Below are 21,838 nucleotides of genomic sequence, written 5' to 3'. Positions count from 1 at the left end.
GGCGGCCAGCCTACTCCTTTGCTACGAGTGGAGGGAACCGGTGGTCACGCCGCCGAGTGAAATAAATCAGGCGGCTAGAGGAACACCGTGTGTGCTAATCTCGGTGGAAAATGAACAGGAGGATCTTGCTGAAGAGCCCCAGAGACGGGGCCCGGGAAAGGGAGTGGAAGACAGCTCAGTAAGATTCACAAACAGAGAATGGCTTCTATGGTTAGTACGTGGGTAAACTCTGTTAAAACAATGTACCACCCTTCAAAGTCAATCAAAAAAGCGTGAGATCCCCAACATATAACGGTAATTAATACTTGAAGAGCTGAAGATACTTCCCACATTAATTATTGTATATTGTTTACAAATATATCTTGTGAAAACTTAATTTGTGTGTCTGTGTGCACACCTGCATGAGCTCGTGTGACCCTTGTGCATAGAGGCTAGAAAAAAAGTCTCAGACATGTAATCCCACCAAATGTCAGGACCAGGAGGAAGATGAAGAGTTTCAGGCTAGCCTGAGCTACACAGCCAAACACTGCCCCATAAACAAAGAAACACACACAATCCATACATAACCCTAAGGGATCAATGTGTCAGGGTGACTATCAAGAGGGTGAGGCCTTAGAGACGCCAGCCACTGTGGACACGAACGCACGTATGGGGAGGGTACCATGCCACCATCCATAGCCTCTGAAAAGCCAAATCTGGAGCTAGGAAGCGTGACTAATGTCTTCCCCATGGGCCGCAGCCCTAATCCCATTGGAGCTACAACACACAGCTAAGGGAGCTGGCTCCCTGGCCAGATTAACAGCCTGGCCTCCCCTCTCAGAGTGGGTTCGGACACTCCTGTCTATGGATCGGGGGCTTTAGAGGTCGGAAACAGATACCAGAGTGTGTGCACCTAAGGTATCTCCAGGATCCCTGATCTGGAACATCTGAGCAACTGACAACAGGAAGGGGTGGGAGAGCTGTGGGGGAGGGGCGTTCCGGAGGGCCGAGTGAGCTGTGGGGATGTTATGTCCTCTCGCAGGGTAGTCTCACATTATAGAGTCCACAGTCTGTCACAGCACGTCTCTCCATCTTATCGAAGGACTCAGTGATGGGGCACTGGAGCTGACTGAAAGAAACCACCAAGAATGGAAGGTATCTGAGAGGACACGGAGGTCAGAGGCACCAGGAAGAGACCCAGCCAGCAAGCTAAGCTCCCGGACTGGGAAGTAGCCACCACTTAACCCCCCAGCATAGATGGGGGGATAATCCCGGGGTCTCAATGTCAGGAAGTGCGGCCGCTGCTGCCACTGCCCTAACGCAGTTGATGCCCCATAGCATCAACTGATTCAAGAAGGCCATGGCAGACATGGCCACAGTGGGACACTTAGCCCCCTCCTCGTCCTCCAAGTAGACCCTATGTGGCTCTGTATAAGATTGGGGAAGCACTTCAGTCTGGGGCTCCCCAGATGGAGAGACTGAGGCTGGGGCAGACGCCAGAACATTTGTGTGTCAGGCTGGTGGCCATGTTGCTCTTGGTGGTAATTTTCCTCCCGAGTACCTTCTGTGACACAGGATCCGTGTATTACTCTTCCTATGAAACGGTCATCCCCAAGAGGTTGCCAGTCCAGGGGACTGAAGACCCCGGAGGAAGGGCGTCCTACCTGCTGCTGATGCAGGGCCAGCAGCAGCTGCTTCACCTGAAGGTAAAGGGAGACTACTCCGTGAACAACTTCCCAGTCTACAGTTACCACGATGGCATCCTGGGGCAAGAGATGCCGCTCCTCTCACAGGACTGCCACTACGAAGGCTACATGGAAGGGGTGCCGGGCTCCTTCGTTTCCGTCAACATCTGTTCAGGCCTCAGGGGCGTCCTGATGAAGGAGGAAACCTCGTACGGCATCGAGCCTGTGCTCTCCTCCAAAGGCTTTGAACACATCCTGTACACCGTGGCACATCAGCCTCAGGCCTCCTGCAGTGTCACTCCCAAAGACAGCCCCGGGGACAGCAGCCAGCAGCAAGGGAGCAGGAAGCCCGATGACCTGCAGGAGCTCTCTGACGTGTGGTCACACACCAAGTATGTGGAGATGTTTGCTGTGGTCAACCACCAGCGGTTCCAGATGTGGGGCAGCAACGTCAACCAGACGGTCCGGGCAGTAGTGGACATCATTGCTCTGGCCAACAGCTTCACCAGGGCACTAAACACAGAGGTGGTGCTGGTGGGCATGGAAATCTGGACAGAGGGGGACCCGATAGAGGTCCCCGTGGACCTGCAGGCTACACTGAGGAATTTCAACCGCTGGAGACAGGAGAAGCTCGTGGACCGGGCCAGGCACGATGTCGCACACTTGATCGTGGGGCATGACCCAGGACAGAATGAGGGCCAGGCGTTTCTGGACGGTGCCTGTTCAGACATGTTTGCAGCAGCTGTGGAGGCCTTCCATCACGAAGATGTCCTGCTGTTTGCAGCGCTCATGGCCCATGAGCTGGGACACAACCTGGGTATCCAGCACGACCACCCGGCCTGCGGCTGTGACCCTAAGCGCTTCTGTCTCATGCAGGAGAATATCACCAAGGACAGTGGCTTCAGCAACTGCAGCTCTGACGACTTCTACCGCTTCCTCCATGACCACAGAGGGGCCTGCCTGCTTGACCATCCTTGGCGCCAAAGCCGCAAGCGCAGAGCTGCCCGCTGTGGAAACGGTGTGGTGGAGGAGCCGGAGGAGTGTGACTGTGGCAAGGTCTGTGACAGTAACCGGTGTTGTGATGAAAACTGTAAATTTAAGGAGGGCGCACAGTGTAATAATGAGCCTTGCTGTTCCCGATGTAAATTTAAAAAGATGGGACAGGTTTGTCGTCCTGCTGATGGAGCATGTGACCTGGACGAGTTCTGTAATGGGACCTCTGCAGTATGTCCTGAGGACAGGAAAGTACAAGATGGCTCTGTCTGCCACGAATTACACTTTTGTTTTAAGGGTCGCTGCCTGGACCCTAGCTCTCAATGCTCACGTATTTTTGGGTATGGGGCACAGTCTGCCTCAGATGCATGCTACAGCTCTCTGAACAGCAAAGGGGACCGGTTTGGAAACTGTGGCCTTTCTTCTGAGTCTCCAAGAACGTATGTCAAATGTTCAGATCAAAATGCAATGTGTGGGAAACTTATATGTACAGAATTGGGCTTCTTACCACCCATCAAAGACAAACACGCACTGATCCAGGTCCCTCATACCGTGGACTGGTGCTGGAGCATGGATGCTTCGGACGATGAAACGGAAGGCGCTGACGAAGGATATGTGAAGGACGCAACTAACTGTGGCACGCACAGAGTTTGTAACAATTTCCTTTGTGAAGACCACTCGCGCACCATGTTCCCCTCCCCCACCTCCTGCAGTGCGGATCTATCTTGTAATGGACATGGAGTTTGCAACGATTTAGGGAACTGCCATTGTTCATTTGGATTTGCACCCCCTGACTGCAAAAATGAAGGAACCGGAGGCAGTGTGGACAGTGGTCCCATCACTCAACCATCGAATGAAAATCCTACAGGAGATGTGGGTCTAAATCCTAATGAGCTAGGTGAAAAGGATTTGGAACTTAACTTAAAGCTGATAGTTCTGGCTGCCATTTTGATACTCATAATCCTCTTTATAACCATATGCATCATGCTTGCCTACAATAAGTCAGAGCTGCCTTCTGAAGCAGAGCCTTCCGAGTCAGAGAAGGTTCCAGAAGGGACTGAAGAGGAAGAGGAAGAGGAGGAAGAGGAGGAGGGATCAAAAGAGGGAGAAGAGGAGGAGGAATAAGTAGGGAGGAACATAAAGCCAATAGCTGAGCCTTCTGCAGCCCTAAGAATGAGAGGCTCAGTAAAGCAAAGGCTGTGCGAACTGAGAGCTGGGAGGCTCTCACTAGGACTCCAGGGCCTAAAGATACACTGGAGGGAAGTAGGGGCCTCTGTCCTTACAGTCAGCTGATGAGTGTTTACACAGTCAGTATTTCAGTACTTTAGTTTTCAATTTCATTTGAACTTGTCACATCTATCTTTGGACATTCATGTTCTTTTATCTTTGGGCTAATTCTTTTGGTCACCAGAAACTGTATTTTAGGACATGCTTCCTTCCACACAGATTGTCTGGTGATCCTGAATTTATCACTATGCCCAGGATTTTTATTCCAAGTAACAACTATCTATTATGTAAGGGCAATTTCCATGACTTCCATTGTTCTAACTTGACCAAAAGTATATATGGGAGGGGTGAGTCTTTAAGTAAAACTGCTAACATTAGACACGTCTTTAGGTCCCATGTAATGTATTTGTTGAGTCCGTTCTGTTCTGAAGCTGTGTGGGAAACGTTGTACCTCATAAGGAAGAGGGCCTAACTTTGGATCTTGAGTTAACAAGCCGGCTCTACAGACCTCAGCCTCAGCTCCGGGCGAAGCACGCTTGCTGAACAGTCCTAAGGCTGGAGTTCAGAGCCTCCCACTCACCAGACAGTAGACAAGACAGGTAGCTTGTCTTGCCCATAGCCCGAAGGGGCAAGAACCAGGAGGCTCACCGGAGCTTGATGGCTTCTAGCCCAGGGAACGCAAGCCCTGGATGCAGGGGAAGACCCTGCTTCAAAGGAACAGGCTGAGAGTGATAGAGGAGGCTGTGACCCCCTCGTCTACCCTGTACACACATGCACAGGCACCCCCGTCTGTACATATATGAGCACCACATAACACACACATATTAAAGAGGAAGAGGAAGCAGCAGCTAGCCTTAAGCCGGTCCCGATGGGAGTGCTTGCCGTATCGTCAGCTTTCAGGAGGCCGCAGCAAAGAGACCGCAAGTTTAAGGCCAGCCTGGGTTACCTAGGGAGGCTTAGTCTAAAAACAAAGCGAAGCTAAACAGTTATTTTGTGCTCTGTTTCTAGAAAGTACGACCTTTCTCATTCGTCATCTTGACCTCGGGCTTGTGGCATTACAGGGAAGATGTCCAGTAATCCACATGTTGGTACCCCCCCATAGGACCACATTTTCCAGCAGTCTGGTGATGTCTTGCTGCCCTCGCCCGGCCTTTTCGGGGCTGCCTCAGGCCAGCCAAACTCCAGCACATTCCTCAGTTTCCTAAGCCAATTCCAGACTCTAGATTTGTCTTCAGACTTGGAGGGAACAAGGGGAAGTTGCAGTGTGAAATAGATGCGCAGATACTGATGCCCTGGAGTCCATGGTCATGCTTCTCCTTGGGGGACCAGGAGCAGATGTGTCTCTCTCCTTGGGCCTGACCTCACATCTGTTCTCATCCTACTGAGTCAAACTGACTCCCTTGTCTGGAGCTCAATTGAAGAAAAATAAAACAAGATAACCCCAAATTGATACAATTCTATACTCAAGAAATACAAAGTGTTGCTTTTGTTTGCTCTTGATATAGTGTCTCACATATGTGGCCCAGGGACCGGCTTCCAACTATGTAGCCCAGGCTGGCCACAATCTCATGGTAATCTTTCTGCCTCAGCCTCTGGAGTCCTGAGATTACAGGTGTAAACTATCACCTGCAGATCAAAGTGTTACCTTGCCAGGCAGTGGTGGCGCACGCCTTTAGTCCCAGCACTGGGGAGGCAGAGCCAGGTGGATCTCTGTGAGTTCAAGGTCAGCCTGGGCTACAGAGTGAGTTCCAGGAAAGGCGCAAAGCTACACAGAGAAACCCCGTCTGGAAAAAACAAAACACAACAAAAAAACCCAAAACGTGTTACCTTTATTTGAAAAAGAAAATTGCTTATTGTTTCTCCAAATTTCTTCTGAAATGGAATTTTGTTGTTAGGGTTGAGTGGGAAACGACTCAGTTAAGTGGTTTTTTTCCCTAGGGGAAAACAAGCTCTTCTATCAATAGAAGAAAAGTAAGAACAAGTTTTCACAATGCTTTGAGACCCAGCTTTCCAAATTCCCCATGTCTTATTAATCAGGCCTCCCCAGTGCGTGGGAAGAGGATTCTTCCACTTCCCTATTCCATAAGCACACGCCCTACAGCATCTAGTGTGTTATTATAGAAGACGTCACCACTTCTAGAGGGGAGACACTCCAACACTGGCCTTGACCCTACCTACGAGGTAGATTCTGGGTCTTTGAAGCTTATGGACATAATGGAATAATGAACTGTAATTATAGGTGTTTCAAAGGCTTACTCATTTGTTAAATCAGACCTACAGGCAAAACTTGTCTTTACAAATCTGTTTTTGTGATTTCACTCCTATGAAGGCAAATCACAAGCATTTCACTTTCCTAGAATAGTGCAGGCAGGATTTACACACTTGACTCATACTCCAGCTGAACTGTTTTTAATGGAGATGAGGTAAGATCCATATTTGAGGTTGCTACTATGTTTACTGTCATAAAGAAAGGATTTTAATGTCACAGAAGTTGGGATGACAGTCCAGGCAAAAGAATGGGGTTTAAGAATGCTGGAAGGCAACCCCATCTGGAGGGACAAAGCCTGGAAGTGTCCGAGTATCAATGATGAGCACACCTTATCAAGCCTGCACTCAGAACGCACACTTTCACGGCACTGGGGCTCCCCCTCTGGGTTCCTCATTCTGGACGCTCCTCCCTTTAACAGAGATGTCTTCATTTCTCTTGCTCACTGCGTCCTGTCTCCGCTTCTATATTGGCTATAGGTCTCTGAACCCTTGTTCTGGAAATCTCTGTGAACCTACTTCCACATTTTCCAAATCCTTTCCATGTTCATATAAATCTATGTGGGTATTTGAGAACCATCTTTTATAAATAAGCCTATTAATTTTTTCCAAAGTGGGCAACTCACTAAGTCTTAAATCTCAATGTTTTTTGTCTTAAATAATTCTTTATTACTGGTGTTCCACGGCATATTAGTATCTCTATAATTATTTAAACTATGCTCTTATACATAGACATGCCTTTTGTTTTGGCTTTAGTTATTACAGACTGGATGCCGACAAAACCCACAAGTCAAAGCACAGGGCTTTCTTCTGGGTTCTGCTCCATGCCGTCTGCTCAGTACATCCCCTACCACTCCCTAGGGCAGAATTCTTGACCCGCAGGGCAAGGACTGGGGGGTGTGCTCAGGAAACTCACTTTAGGTCACTTCTGTTCACTGTATAAGCCTGTTTCTTCGGATCTAAATCCTGGAGACCTTCCGGTCTCCCTGCTGCCCAGAAATCCATCTCTACCAGTATGTCTGGGGTAGAAATCCTAGGAAACTGTCTGGGTGCTGAACTGACGGTTGATGCTGTGGAGAAAGAGAGCTGCCTTGGGCTTGCCGCTGGGAACACTAAGAACCCTGGGGCTGGCTGAGCTGTGCTGACGGCTGCCACTGTCCTGGGAGCCTGGCTCTAATGCTGGGACCTCTGTGCCTTCCACAGCAACTGGGATCGATCCCCCTCACCATGTATAGGACATAGGATTTGCCACCCTAGCTGTAATGGTCGCTAAGGAAGCTTCGCTCAGCCAGAAATACTTCAGATGAATACAGCCACCAGATCTACTTATAGTTTAAAATAAAGTCTTACAAAACATTCTACATAAAAACTGTTCTATTCAACAGAGGACGAGGTATCTGGTGGAGCAGTGGGCTGGGCGAGCGCTCTCAGGCCTGCACCAACCTCATTAGGATCCCCCCTGCAGACTGGGGAGTTGCCCCCTGCACACCGGGGAGCTGCCCCCTGCACACCGGGGGGCTGCCCCCTGCACACCGGGGGGCTGCCCCCTGCACACCGGGGGGCTGCCCCCTGCACACCGGGGGGTTGCCGCATGGCATCCCGCTTCCCCTGCTTTCACGGAGCAGGCCTTGCCAATGACACACATACACATGAACCTGAAATTTATTTTTTCTTGAAGAGATGTAAATACGTCTAGTATTTGTCAAAGTGCTGACTCTCTTAGAGAGAGAGCGGCTCTATCTCCCTGAACGAGCACCTGGAGAGATCCTTCCTAAGTCACCCAGAATCGCTGCTGACCACGGCGTTCCGTTCCCTTTCAGTTCTTCGGCCTAAGGTATGGCCAGAAGCGACAGAGGGTGTTCCCTGCAGACCTGCAGAGTTCGCTCACGTGAAACATTCACTTCCTGGATGTTCCACTTCCACAGTTTCAAAGAATGGTGGAAGAGCTGGAAGCAAAAGCAAGTGGGTCCAGGCTCCTGCTGTAGATTCTCTTCTGTGAGCACAGCAGCGGCGTCTGAGTATCGGCGTCACGGCGAGGCTGACGCTTCAGCTGCTGGAATTTGCACTGTGTCCAGCCATATATGCCACAGTTGAGCAGCCCCTGGGATGCTGCCGTGAGAGCCTGGAGGAGATGAAGAGTGTTGGAGTCCAACCTTCAGGCTTGTTGAGGTCCAGGAACAGGTCCCTTGGCCCTTATTTATAAAGCACGGCTACACATCGTGTGTGTGTGTGTGTGTGTGTGTGTGTGTGTGTGTGTGTGTGTGTGTGTGACAAAGTCCCCAACCCTATTTGCAGTGTCATCATTTGAGCTACTAAACTATAGACAAGCTCATCTAAACTTTTCATATTGGGGCTGGAGAGATGGCTCAGAGGTTAAGAGCACCGACTCTTCTTCCATAGGTTCTGAGTTCAATTCCCAGCAACCTCATGGTGGCTCACAACCATCTGTAATGAGTTCTGGTGCCCTCTTCTGTATAAATAATAAATAAATAAATAAATAAACAAACAAACAAACAAACAAACAAACAAATAAAAATAAACTCTTCGTATTGTATCTTGCTGTGGACAGCTGAAGGCTAGTTACATTGTCTGGTACATACATGAGGACAATAAAATGCATAGAACACTGTTCTCAATCAGCATAGTTAGTCTAAAGTTTCCTTCTGATAATGGAGGAAAGAAGAGAAGCATTCCTTTACTGCTCACCATTCATTATGAATAGTTAATTTGTGCCCTCTGATTCACTCTGGATAGGAGAGGATCATCACCACCAGTGCCTCACTAGAACCTACCCGGGAGATCTTATCCTACTGCCCGTATCGTCAACATATCAAAACGAAGTTCCCCAGAGATCTATGTGCTCCAGACTATACCCAGAAACACTCAGACTAGCTTGCCTTTGAGGAAATGGATATATTCCTCCTAAGTCAGCAGAGACACTAGATGTTCTCTTTTGCAGTGTACAAATGAACAGAAAAACTGTGTGTTCTCTAAATGGCAGTGTAAGAGAAGGCACAAGGCACAAGAGAGAGATCCGGCTTTGGAAGGTGTTACCTGGAGCACAGAGAGGGCCATGTGCAGGGAGGTGTCCTGTGGCTTGGTCAGCTTTATGATCAGCAGTGTGACAGCTGCAGACACACAATGTGTGAACTGTGTTAGCTCCCAGTGCACATGCCCGAGCATCCCATGAACAGAAGCTACAGGTACCTGGAGATCAGCACTGACATTAAACAGTTATGTAAATCCCTGAGCCTTTGGCCTTCAGTTCTGGTCCTTACTGATTAAAACTTGCAGATTAATGCCAGGTGGAGAGGTGCATGTCTTTAATCTCAGCCTTTGAGGCAGAGGCTGTAGGTGGACCTCTGAGAGTTTGAGGCCAGCGAGGTCTACATCATGAGATCTTGTCTCAGAAAATTAAGCAGTAAGTAAATAAATAAAACGTACAAGCTGGGAAGGAATAAGCAGTCATGATGTGGGTGAGATCATTTTGTTTGATGATCCCCACGGCTACCTTCTTCACCCCCCAACTGTTTACTACGATACCAACCTGGGCCCCAGCAGCACACAAAGGCCACTGGGAAGAAGCGTACTCGTTGACCCACAGTGTAAATCACTGCCCACTGATCACTCTCCAGAATGCCTGTCGACTTCACAAACTTCTTATACAATGTCTGGGCATGGATGAGTAGGACCTAAACATGAGTGTCATTGTGAATAATCGGCCTATGGCTTAGTCAGATTTTCCAGCATTTTAGAGGGCACACTCTATAAGGAGCTCATGTCAGGAAAAACCACTACCCTCCTTTACTGTGAGAGCAGACTTTGGAGAATTACTCATTGGGAATTTTCATGTAGACCAACAGTTACGGACCAGACTTTCAGTTATTATGTCCACTCTGTGAACGTCAGCTTTCCCCAACCTCAAGCAAATCAGGATATATGGGAAGGTGTGTTGTTTTCTTGTAGAGGTGGGAATCAAACCCACAGACTTGTACATGATAGGCAAGCATTGTACTAATGACCTATATTCCTACCCAGGAAGTTAAAGTGAGTTCTAACTAGCTAGTCCAGCTCTTCAAATATTTTATTTGAGATGCTTCTAGACCATGTTTTATGCTTTATACCCTAAAGTTCATCAGTACCAAAGGCTGAGATTAAATTCTCAACTCTGAGCAAAAAGGAGTTTTAGAAAATCTCTTCTCAGCCAACCAATGGTGGTGCAAGCCTTTAATCCCAGAATTTGGAGGCAGAGACAGGAAGATCTCTGTGAGTTTGAGGCCAGCCTGGTCTACATAGCGAGGACAGCCAGGACAGCCAGGGTTAAAGAAACCATCCCTGGGGTGTGGGGGGAGGAGAACATGCTTTCATTATTGGGGAAATTAAATCAAAGCACGGGTCCTATGTCACAGAATGTCACTTATATAAAGGATACATCTGCATCATATGATCTTTCTACTCTGGGTCCTCGTGGGAATCAAAGAAACACAGTAATCCTACCATGAATGTGATTGTCCCCTAACTACCACAGGCTTGTTTTTCTGTTCATAATTTGATTTTGGAAAGTCCAAAGAACAAAGACAGTGATTACACTGTCAACATCTCCTAGTCACTTTCTTTACATTTGTGTGTGTGTGTGAGAAATGATCTCATATACAGTCCAGGAAATCTGATCTCCTGTCTCAATGTCCCATGCTCTCATGCACTCTAGGGAAGGGTTCCACCAACTAAACTACACCCTCCCAGCCATGGCCACTTCCCTGGTGCTGGGAGCATGGGAAATGCCTGTTGCCTTGTGCCAGTCTTGGAGCACTGCCTATCTCTGCCAGTCCTTCCTTTCCACAGTCACAGACAGGTCGCACCATACCGTGATGAGGAGGAGGCTGAAGAAAAAGCTGGCCAGGAAAACAGTGACACCATAAAAATAGAGGGTGCTGCAGACGGATGTGTTGGTGGAAGGCAGGGGCTCAATCGTGGCTGGCGGCGGTGAGTACATTAGGATGCACCTGGGGAAGAGAACCCACGCACAGGATGATGCTACGAGGACCAGGCAGGAGAAACAAAAGGAAACGGAGTGTCTTAGTCAGGGTCTCTATTGCTGTCATGGACACCATGGCCACAGGCAAGCCGGGAAGCAAAGGGTTTATTTGGCTTACTCTTCACATCGTAGTCCATCATTGAAGGAACTCAGGGCAGGAACCTGGAGGCAGGAGCTGATGCAGAGGCCATGGAGGGGTGCTGCTCACTGGCTTGCTCCCCATGGCTTGCTCAGCCTGCTTTCTTGTAGAACCCAGGACCACCAGCCTAGGGATGGCCCCACCCACCATGGACTGGTCCGTCCCCCTCCCCCCCAGCATCAATCCCTAATGAAGAAAATGTTCTACAGGTTTGCCTGCACCGATCGTACGGAGGCACTTTCTTCATTAAGGACCCTCCAGTCTTCAGGTTGACAGGAGACTACCCAGCACAGTGAGTAACTGTGCTCATCATTTTGGGGCTCTTGCCTGTAACTATACCATTCCGTCCCCTCACACAGATGAGATATCTTGAAGTCACTCTATATCTGTCTCTCTCCTTGCGTATCTTCAGCCTGACTACATCATGTTATGTCTAGAACCCATTTCCAAAACAAGCATTTTTTTTTAGACAGGATCTGATATAGCCCAGGGTGGCCTCAAACTACTAAGTAGTTCAGGATGACCTTGAAACCCTGACCCCCCCCCCATCTCCATCTCCTATGTGCTGAGGTCACAGGCGTACACCACCACACACACACACTGTATGTGGTGCTGGGGATCCAAACCAAGACTTTGTGTAAGCCCGGCCAACATTCTACTGCCTGAGCTACATCCATAAGCAAAACATGCTGTTATGGCTAAAGAAGCCCCTTTTTAAGCTAGGCATCCATTTTGGTACCCACCAGCTCTTTGTCATTGACTCCAGTCCCTGGAAGGTAAGTCCCCAGTATAGGAAGGAACAAAATTGAAGACATTTTGAATAAAAGTTCCATCTTGAAAAGCAGGGTGAAATAAAGTTTAGGTTCCCAAGACCTCTGAGACTTCCTGAGTAACTGGCATCCTGGTTGGCAAGGTGAGACATGAATGGGGGTAAGCTGCCCAGCCACACTTGAGTGGACCAGCCACTGAGGACAAGGTAAGTGTACCACAGAACAGTGTTCCTAGGAAAGTCCCTAATCTTTGGATCCTGGTTGGTGGAAATGTAACTGGGCACCTATGTCTGTGGTTTTTCTGCTTAAATATTTGCTGAAATGAATGCTCGGGGACACAGTCAATTCCCGGGTCTGTACTGTTGGAGCTTGCTTTGCATGGATTGTTTGGGGTCTTCTTGGACCTTAAAACACCAGTACCCCGACTCAGTAACAACCACCTAAAAATGTACAGCTCTAACTGCTTTTTTCTTCTTCTCTAACTTACTTATGCAGACACCCGAAGATTGTTTTGAGGTGCCTTAACCACTTGGCAGAACAGATCAGTTTTTATTTGCTTACATAGACATTGAAGGTCTTCATGTGGTTTTCCCCTTTAATAATCCTGCCCCAAAGCCCTCCTGCTTGGCAATCTCAAATTTGGTTCAGAGACTGTTCATCCTGCTAGCAGTTAAACAATAAATATTTTATTTATAATTAGATTGAATCTATGGTCTTTTCCCAGGGGTCACAAACACCATAATAAAACATCTTGGCTAGAAGGTATATAGAATTTTCCGCCCTTTTTACTCTGTTATAGAAAAGAACAAATAAAAACCAGAGTTGGTCCTTCCTTACCTGTGGCTCTGGCTAAAGTTGTGGAAACATTCATTGACATTGCCCAGACAGAATACAGGTGTCATCAACAGCAGAGGTATCAGGCTAGAAGGAGAAGATTTATTGTGCAATTATTTAGAAAGTTTCGTGCTCTTCCCCCATTTGTAAAATAGCCTCCTTCCTCCAACTATATTACCCCACCAACTCCCCCGCACCTGACACAGATGAAGAAAAACATCTCAAATACCAAAGCTATCCTCATTTTCTATTTCCTGGAGAACTGCAGTGTGATGTGGATTTTATATCTAAGTCCATCTCCTAACAGTTTCTTGAGAATCTTTGGAATTATAATCAGGTGAAAATCTGCTGGACAGTGGTGCATGCCTTTAATCCCAGCACTTGGGAGGCAGAAGCAGGCGGATCTCTGTGAGTCTGAGGACAGCCTGGTCTACAAAGTGAGTTCCAGGACAGCCAGGGAGGGAAAGAGCGAGGGAGAGGGAGTTGGGGGTATCTAAGGGATGGCAAGGTGGCTAGGGAGTTGGCTCACTCAGTAAAGTGCTTGCTATGCAAGCCTGAGAATCTGAATTTGATCCCCACTGCTCATGAAAACTCAGGGAATGGTAGGGCATCTGGACCCTGGGGCTAGGGCTGGGGCAGGGACAGATGGATCCCCAGAGCTAACTGGCTGGCTAGCTTAGCCAGCTGGTGAACTCCAGGTTCAGTGAGAGATACTATCTCAAAAAAGAAGTTGCAAGGTGATAGAAAAAGACACACAACACCTGCTTCCACGTGCACACACTCCTCACATGCACGTGTGATGGGCATGCAAACACACACACACAAACTAAGTAGGAGAAAAGAAAACAAATCAGGATCCAAGTGAGGCTGGGTTCAGGGATGCAGGCCTATCATCTCAGCATTCAGGAAGCTGAGGCAGAGGGATCTTGATTTCGAGGCCAGTCTGAGCTACATAGCAAGACTTTGTGTCAAATAAGCAAACAAAATTTACATGAAAAAAAAATACACGTGAAAGAAAACTATGGCTGGGCAGCGGTGGCACACACCTTTCATCCCAGCACTCAGGGGGCAGAGCCAGGCGGATCTCTGTGAGTTCGAGGCCAGCCTGGGCTACCGAGCGAGATCCAGGAAAGGTGCAAAGCTACACAGGGAAACCCTGTCTCGAAAAACAAAACAAAAACCAAAAGAATAAAAGAAAAAGAAAGAAAGAAAAAAGAAAAGAAAAGAAAAGGAAAGAGAGAGAGAAAGAAAGAAAGAAAAGAAAACAAAACTATGGAGCTGCCAGGCGATGGTGGTGGTGGTGGCGGCGGGCGGCGGCGGCGGCGGCGCGGCGGCGGCGGCGGCGGCGGCGCGGCGGCGGCGGCGCACGCCTTTAATCCCAGCACTTGGGAGGCAGAGGCAGGCGGATCTCTGTGAGTTCGAGGCCAGCCTGGTCCACAGATTGAATTCCAGGACAGCCAGAGCTACAAAGAGAAACCCTGTCTGGAAAAAAAAAGCCAAACAAAAACAGAAACAAATGCAAAAACCCAAACAAACAAAAAAAGGAAACTACGGAGCAGCTCTCGTGGTCTCCTTCACACTCAGTGGCCGGATGAATTCTTGTCTTCACCTTTCCCGTGTGCTTACTCTTTAAACAGACAGCTGTTTGTCCACTTAAAAACAGCCATTGCCCTACAAGGGGTTTGGGAGCAAAAATTATAAAGTCTAAAACCAATGTGACTACTTCTTTGCGTGAACTCTAGATTCTTCTTGGACTAGGATTCTCAGACAATGTTATAAGGTGGCCTGAGCCTGAGAGCTGGGCTCATAAGGTCAAGTGTCTGCCACATGAGCTTGAGGACTGGAGTCAGGTACAGTGGGATGCCCAGAAGCCACATAAAAAGCTGAGAGCTCTTGAGGCCATCCTGCTGTCCTACACACTGGAGACAGAGATGTGAATCTCCAGGGTAATGCAGCTGGTCCGGCTAGCAGGTGTGCTGAGCTCTGGGTTCAGTGCAAGACTGCCTTGATGTATAAGAGAGAGCGGTGAGGAAAGAGGCTGACATCAACCTCTGGCCTTCAGATGTGTGCACAGATGCACGCACAGATGCACGCACAGATGCACGCACAGGTGCATGCACAGATGCATGCATAGATGCACGCACAGATGCACACACAGATGCATGCACAGATGCACGCACAGATGTATGCATAGATGCATGCACAGGTGTATACACAGATGCACGCACAGATGTATGCGCAGATGCACGCACAGATGTATGCACAGATGCATGCACAGGTGTATGCACAGATGCACGCACAGATGCACGCACAGATGTATGCACAGATGCATGCACAGATGCATGCACAGGTGTATACACAGATGCACGCACAGATGCATGCACAGATGCATACACAGATGCATGCACAGATGCACGCACCCCGACACGGTCACAAAGAACTGGTGTAACAGAGTCGGAGTAAAACTCAGCTCTCTGACATCAAACTGCTTCCTACCATCTCCCGCTGTGAAGCCCCAGGAGTGATGGGAAATGAAGAGAAGAGGCCATTGTTCCTTGGCCACCTTACCAGGCAGACAAAAATCTTACCTTGACAAAATGAACACCACGTGACCACATTGGTGACTACGATCTATCACCTGTGAAAAGAACAGACATATGTGAAAAATGTTCGGACCAGCGTCAAACTCTCCAGTAAACACACACACACATGTCCAGCAGCCGCATTGCTTTGTCAGCCATATTGTTTATAGAATCCATCAGTCAGTTCCTTGGTACTAGAGATGACAGTGTTTTATCTATATTACTATGCTAAAAAGAAACAATAATAAAAAAAAACAGAAGACTACAGGAAGTAATTTAATCCAAGGCTTGAGTGCTGAAACAAATTCTTTTAGGAATAAAGGCATATATGAAATCAAAGAGTGTTTTATTCTTTTAGACCCAGAAAGGTATGGGTGAATGAAGCTATGCACAAGTTGACCAGCAAAAAAGTGTTAATAGGCTCATGCTGACACACAGAGTCAAAGAAACCTTTGAATACAAGACCACTGCATTCCAGAGGACGGAGCGTTTAGAATCTGGAGACCTAGAAGATGGATGGTTCAATGGATGAAGTGGTCGCTGAGCAAGCACAGGAACCTAAGTTCAGATCCCTAGCATCCACACCAGAAACCAGGCAGAGCACCTCTTGACAGTAACCCTAGCACTGTGGAAGAGGCAAGGAAAGATACAGATCCTGGAGGCATCACAGGCCAATCAGACTAGCACAAAGAGCAAAATCCAGCTTCAGTGAGAAATAATGTCTCAAAAACAAAAAACAGCCGGGCATTGGTGGCCCACGCCTTTAATCCCAGCACTTGGGAGGCAGAGCCAGGCGGATCTCTGTGAGTTCGAGGCCAGCCTGGGCTACCAAGTGAGCTCCAGGAAAGGCGCAAAGCTACACAGAGAAACCCTGTCTCGAAAAAACAAAACAAAACAAAACAAAAAAAAACAAAAAACAACAACAACAACAAAAAAAAGGCGGACTGCGCCGGGCAGTGGTGGCACACACCTTTAATCCCGGTACTCTGGAGGCAGAGGTAGGCGGATCTCTATGAGTTCAAGGCCAGCCTGATCTACAGAGCGAGTTCCAGGACAGCCAGGACTGTTACATAGAGAAAAACCAAGGGGGAAAAAAAGGTGGAAAGCAGAAGAGGAAAGCAGTTGGTGTTGATGACCAATTTCTACTTGCTGACGCACAGGCACACACACTGCACATACACCACACACACAGTATGGAGCATTACATAGGGCGATGGAATATGTACTTATCATAGAAAAGTCTTGGGTTCCAATCCACAGCACTCCCAGACAGACAGACAGAGGAACACTCCCCACGCGCACCCGAGACTGAACATTTACAGCAGCCTGACGGCTATGAACTTGGTATTCTGAAGGAAAGGTCATGGCCTATGGGTTTCATTGCCTTTCACACTGGCCAGCAGCGCCCCGCTCAGCCCCAGGCTCTGGGTGAAGCCCTGAACAAAGCCACAGGCCCTTCCTAACAGGGGCAGAAGACACCGATGCCCGTGGAGCGCCCAGAGTGGGCAAGATCAAACGGCAGCAGAGTGGAATTCCAGTTGTACACAGCAGCTACTCCCCGCACAGCGCCACTTACACGAAATAAAATGAAAGCGTCAGCCCCTGCCAGGCGTGATGGCATATGCCTCTAGGCCCAGGATTTGAAGGGCAGAGGCAGTGGGATGGCTACAAGTCAGAAGCCAGCCTAAACCACAGGGCAAGTTCTAACCCTGCCCCAGCCAGGGCTACAGAGTGAGAGACCCTGCTTCAAAGCCTGAGTGTCCTGCTTCATTCCCTGCCTTTTGCAGCCACGTGACACGTGGTCAGTGGCCACTTGTGGCTAGTAGCCTCTAATATAAAAGACATTTACCACCAGTTGTGTAGAGGCAAGCAGAGGCCTGTGCGCTAGTTCAAGGTCAGCCTGGCCTAGATAGTAAAATCCTGCCTCAAAAGAATTGTTTTTGGCAGGGCGGTGGTGGCTCACGCCTTTAATCCCAGCACTCGGGAGGCAGAGGCAGGTGGATCTCTGTGAGTTTGAGGCCAGCCTGGTCTACAGAGCGAGATCCAGGAAAGGTGCAAAGCTACACAGAGAAACCCTATCTAGAAAAAAACCAAAAAAAAAAAAAAAGAATTGTTTTTGTTATTCCAAGAAGTTTCACTGAATAGCTTTTTATAGGCTGTAGGTCTTCTTTAGGATGCTGCTTATGGACACTTTTCATGTTAAAGTTTCATTGATTTTTTTCCCTTGCTCTCTGAGAAGTGGGGATCAGAGAAAAGAAGAAAGAACATTCTCTGTTCCTACCCTTCCTTAACGGTGAACATCTTGAACAAAGCTTAAAAAAAGAAAGAAAGAGAGAGAGAGAGAAAGACGACGTTTTCACAGATCACAGAGCCTTGGTGCTGTGAGCTGGAGAGGCACCATGGCTCATATAGATAAATACTTAACTTTAAGATGAAAACTTGAGGTCTGATTGTCTTGGCTACATAATGAGTTGTGGGCCAGCATGGGCTACAAAGCGAGAGCCTTTTAAACAAACAAAATATGAGAGATGATGTACCCAAGGCTATGAAGCAGACAAGTGACCCAGAACAATGCATTTATATCATTTGCTGAAAGCAAAAAAATACAGAAATTGGAAGCACCCTTCTTTTTTTTCTTTTTTTCTGTTTAAACATGTTTAAGACAGGGCTGATCACGACAGTGGAGAGCAGGGGGCACAGCTACTGCCGACCCTGTCAGCTGCGGCTCCAGCAAGAACGTGAGCTTTGGGGCACAAGGGACCCCCAGACCCCAAGGCTCTGGGCTGCCTTGCCTCTTTCCCAGCCCCCCTCCCCACCAGTGAGGTGGCATGTATGGAAGCATCCTTCTAAGAGTAATATCCACTATAAATGTTGAACTCAACATTTGGATATTAGTTGATAAAGAACAATGTTTGTGGGGCTAGGTAGATGGCTAAGGGCACCGGCTGCTCTTCCAGAGGACCCGGGTTCAATTCCCAGTACCCACATGGCAGCTCATGGCTGTCTGTAACTCACGTTCCAGTGGATCCAATACGCTCACTCAGACATACATGAAGGCAAAACCATGAATGTACATGAAAAAAAATTAAAAATGTTGTTATCAAAAAAAAAAAGTTGTTATCTGGGTCATTTGGAGATAGTGACTTCATCTCTTGTGAAACTCTGTTAAAGATTCTGTAAAGTACCTCCCTTCCCCCTTAATGTAAAACTTTCTGTGCTATTCAATAAAGATAGAGCAAAGCCCTATATGAAGGACAGACAGACACCAGGACAGAGCCACAAGACAGCCTTCAAGCAGGCACAAATTTAGATTCATACAGCAAACAGAGGACAAAAGACACAGAGATCATGAGGTAGAGAATTCAAATCTGACTCGCTCTTGTTTAAATGACTGCAAAGGGGAAATGCTTTTACTTCTGTCCTCAATGCAGCACTGATGCTTTATTGAGGACTCTGAGCCTTTAATCCACACACTCCTCCACTTACTCACACAACAAATAGTGAGCTATTTCACGTGTTCACTCTCCTTTGTTTAAGAAGTAATCTACAGGCTCTATGGAAAGGGTAGAGTAACTTTCTAGAGCGTTTATCATGCTCTTAAAGAAAAGTTTACTTTAAAAGAAATCAAATAATGACTATTGCAGAAGTAAGATTAGAATATTTAGCAATGTGTATAAGATTAAAATGGGCCAGGAGGTGGTGGCACATGCCTTTAATCCCAGCACTCAGGAGGCAGAGGCAGGAGGATCTCTGTGAGTTCGAGGCCAGCCTGGTCTACCAAGTGAGTTCCAGGAAAGGCACAAAGCTACACAGAGAAACCCTGTCTCGAAAAACCAAAAAAAAAAAAAAAAAGATTAAAATGGGCCTGTGTTTTGTAGCTCAGTTGGTAGAGTGTTTCCTAATGTTCTAGAGATCCTGGGTCCAATCTCAGCACCACATAAGCTGGGTGTAGTGGTCCACACCTAGAATCCCAGCACTTGGGAAATAGAGGTAAGAAGATAAGAAGTTCAAGGTCATCCTTGACTATGTAGTGAATCTGGGGACAGGCTGGGCTACATGGGACCCTCTCCCAAAAATAAATAAATAACAATAACAACAAAAAGATTAAATCAGATGTGGTGGTGCACGCTTTTAATCCCAGCACTTGGGAGGCAGAGGCAGGCGGATCTCTGTGAGTTCCAGTTTGAGGCCAGTCTGGTCTACAGAGCGAGATTCAGGACAGCCAAGGCTACACAGAGAAACTCTGTCTCAATAAACAAACAAACACACACATATACATACATGATAAACAAATAAATTAAATTAAAAAAAGAAATATATAAATTGGGTGGCGGCACACACCTTTAATCCCAGCACTCAGGAAACAGAGGTCGGTGGATCTTTGAGTTTGAGGCCAGCCTGGTCTACAGAGCGAGATCCAGGACAGCCAGGGCTACACAGAGAAACCCTGTCTTGAAAAACAAAACACCAACCAACCAACCAAACCTTGTATGTGTCGAGGGAGGAGAGAAGTGGTGTCAGCGGATGGAAACTGGGGACATTCCTCCATCAGCTTCTGCACACTCACTCGTCAGTGCTGAGAGCTTGCATGGCTTACTGAGAACTCGGGGATCCCCTTCTCTGCTTACCTGTGCAGCTGTGCCCTGTCCACTCTGGCTGTGCTTCATCCTCAGCTCTGTGTGCAGATACCAGGTGTAACTGATGGTGTGGAGGAGTGAGGCAAGGTACAGTATCTAGGTGAGAGTCAAAACAGCCCATCGTAAATGTCCCATTCCCACGTCCTTAAATGTATTCCATTGTTCTCAGATGAGAGCTAGCTTACCCAAACCATTCAGCTTCATCTCACCCTTTGGACTGTTCAGAACCACAGATATCCACCTCCTCTCATCTAACTGTTCCACTTTTCTGAGTATCTGTCAATCTATCATCATCATCATCATTATTACTGTGTGTGTAGCACAGCACACACGTGTCAGAGGCCAGCTGTGGAATGGGTTCTCTCCCTCCACCTCACCTGGATTCTAGGGATGGAACTCAGTCCCCAGGTTCGTGTGGAAAGAACTTTCACCTTCTGAACCATCTCATGGGCTCTGTGTTCAACTTTCAATAATGGTTGATATATGACTCCATTTTCATACTATAACAAAATATTGGAGACAGGCTACTTTTGAGGAAAAGGGTTTTGGCTCATAGTTCTGGAGGTACAAGATTTAGGGTCTCATTGGGTGATACTGTCTTCATGTCAGAATCCTGGAATGGTGTTGATTATCTCAGCAGAAGATGAAGAACATGTATGTTAACTGTCTCTCTTCATTAAGCCACCAGGACTAACTTATGTGCTTCTAATAACCTTACAGTTCTCATCATCTCCTGAAGACTCCACCAACCCCAAACAGCAGAGCAAGTCTCCAACCTGCCAATGCTATACATATGAATCGTGTAAAAGTTAGTGTCTATGTGTGTGTACACACTTATCTGCAAGATTTGGGTAATTTAAGTACTACACAAATTTGATGTGGACAAAAACCCCCATAGAAATAGCCTATGGTATTTGAACTAAACCTTTCATTCAAAACTTAGGCTACACAGGCAAGATAACTTTAAAAACAAAAATGGGAAAAGCCGAGGACCAGATGGTTTCAGTGCAGAATTCTTTTTTTTTTTTGGTTTTTAGAGACAGGGTTTTTCTGTGTAGCTTTGCGCCTTTTCCTGGGACTCACTTGGTAGCCCAGGCTGGCCTCGAACTCACAGAGATCCGCCTGGCTCTGCCTTCTGAGTGCTGGGATTAAAGGCGTGTGCCACCACCGCCCAGCTCAGTGCAGAATTCTACCAGACCTTCAAAGAAGAATACCAATACTCTTCAAACTGTTCCACACAATAGAAACAGAAGGAACACTACCAAACTCTTTTTATGAGGCTACAATTACCCTGATACCCAAACCACACAAAGATGCAACAAAGAAAGAGAATTACAAACCAATCTCCCTCATGAACATTGATGCAAAAAAACTCAACAAAATATTGGCAAACCGAATCCAAGAATACATCAAAAAAATTATCCATCACGACCAAGTAGGATTCATCCCAGGAATGCAAGGATGGTTCAACATACAGAAATCTGTCAATGTAATACGCCATATAAACAAATTGAAAGAAAAAAAAACCACATGATCATCTCATTCGATTCTGAAAAAGCCTTTGACAAAATCCAACACCCCTTCATGATAAAGGTCTTAGAGAGATCAGGAATACAAGGAACATTTCTAAACATAATAAAGGCAATTTATAGCAAACCAACAGCAAACATCAAATTAAACGGAGAGAAACTC

General features: G+C 47.3%; 2 protein-coding genes across 2 annotated transcripts in view; one reads left to right on the top strand and one right to left on the bottom strand.

Annotated features, from left to right (window-relative positions):
- The first annotated feature begins 977 nt into the window (after positions 1 to 977).
- On the top strand, positions 978 to 5,355 carry LOC114681910 (disintegrin and metalloproteinase domain-containing protein 1b-like). Its single transcript, XM_028855671.2, has one exon. The coding sequence runs from the start codon at positions 1,449 to 1,451 to the stop codon at positions 3,780 to 3,782; it is 2,334 nt and encodes a 777-aa protein (XP_028711504.1). The 5' UTR covers positions 978 to 1,448; the 3' UTR covers positions 3,783 to 5,355.
- A 2,438-nt stretch (positions 5,356 to 7,793) lies between these two features.
- Positions 7,794 to 21,838, bottom strand: part of Tmem116 (transmembrane protein 116) — a 32,272-nt gene continuing 18,227 nt past the window's right edge. The window contains exons 5-11 of the mRNA XM_037198674.1: positions 20,138 to 20,242; positions 15,516 to 15,565; positions 12,931 to 13,014; positions 11,014 to 11,152; positions 9,697 to 9,841; positions 9,204 to 9,277; positions 7,794 to 8,271 (exon numbers count right to left, since the gene is read on the bottom strand). Of these exons, the coding sequence (XP_037054569.1) occupies positions 8,077 to 8,271; positions 9,204 to 9,277; positions 9,697 to 9,841; positions 11,014 to 11,152; positions 12,931 to 13,014; positions 15,516 to 15,565; positions 20,138 to 20,242 (792 nt within the window). The 3' untranslated portion in view covers positions 7,794 to 8,076. The remainder of the gene's footprint in view (positions 8,272 to 9,203; positions 9,278 to 9,696; positions 9,842 to 11,013; positions 11,153 to 12,930; positions 13,015 to 15,515; positions 15,566 to 20,137; positions 20,243 to 21,838) is intronic.

Source organism: Peromyscus leucopus, chromosome 23 (genome assembly GCF_004664715.2).
Source record: "Peromyscus leucopus breed LL Stock chromosome 23, UCI_PerLeu_2.1, whole genome shotgun sequence".
Taxonomy (NCBI): domain Eukaryota; kingdom Metazoa; phylum Chordata; class Mammalia; order Rodentia; family Cricetidae; genus Peromyscus; species Peromyscus leucopus.
Note: the sequence above shows the minus strand (reverse complement) of the source record. Positions and strands in the feature narration are given on the sequence as shown.

What these genes read in the sequence shown, in the direction of transcription:
- LOC114681910 (XM_028855671.2), top strand. Translation starts at nt 1,449, where the DNA reads ATGGAGAGACTGAGGCTGGGGCAGACGCCAGAACATTTGTGTGTCAGG.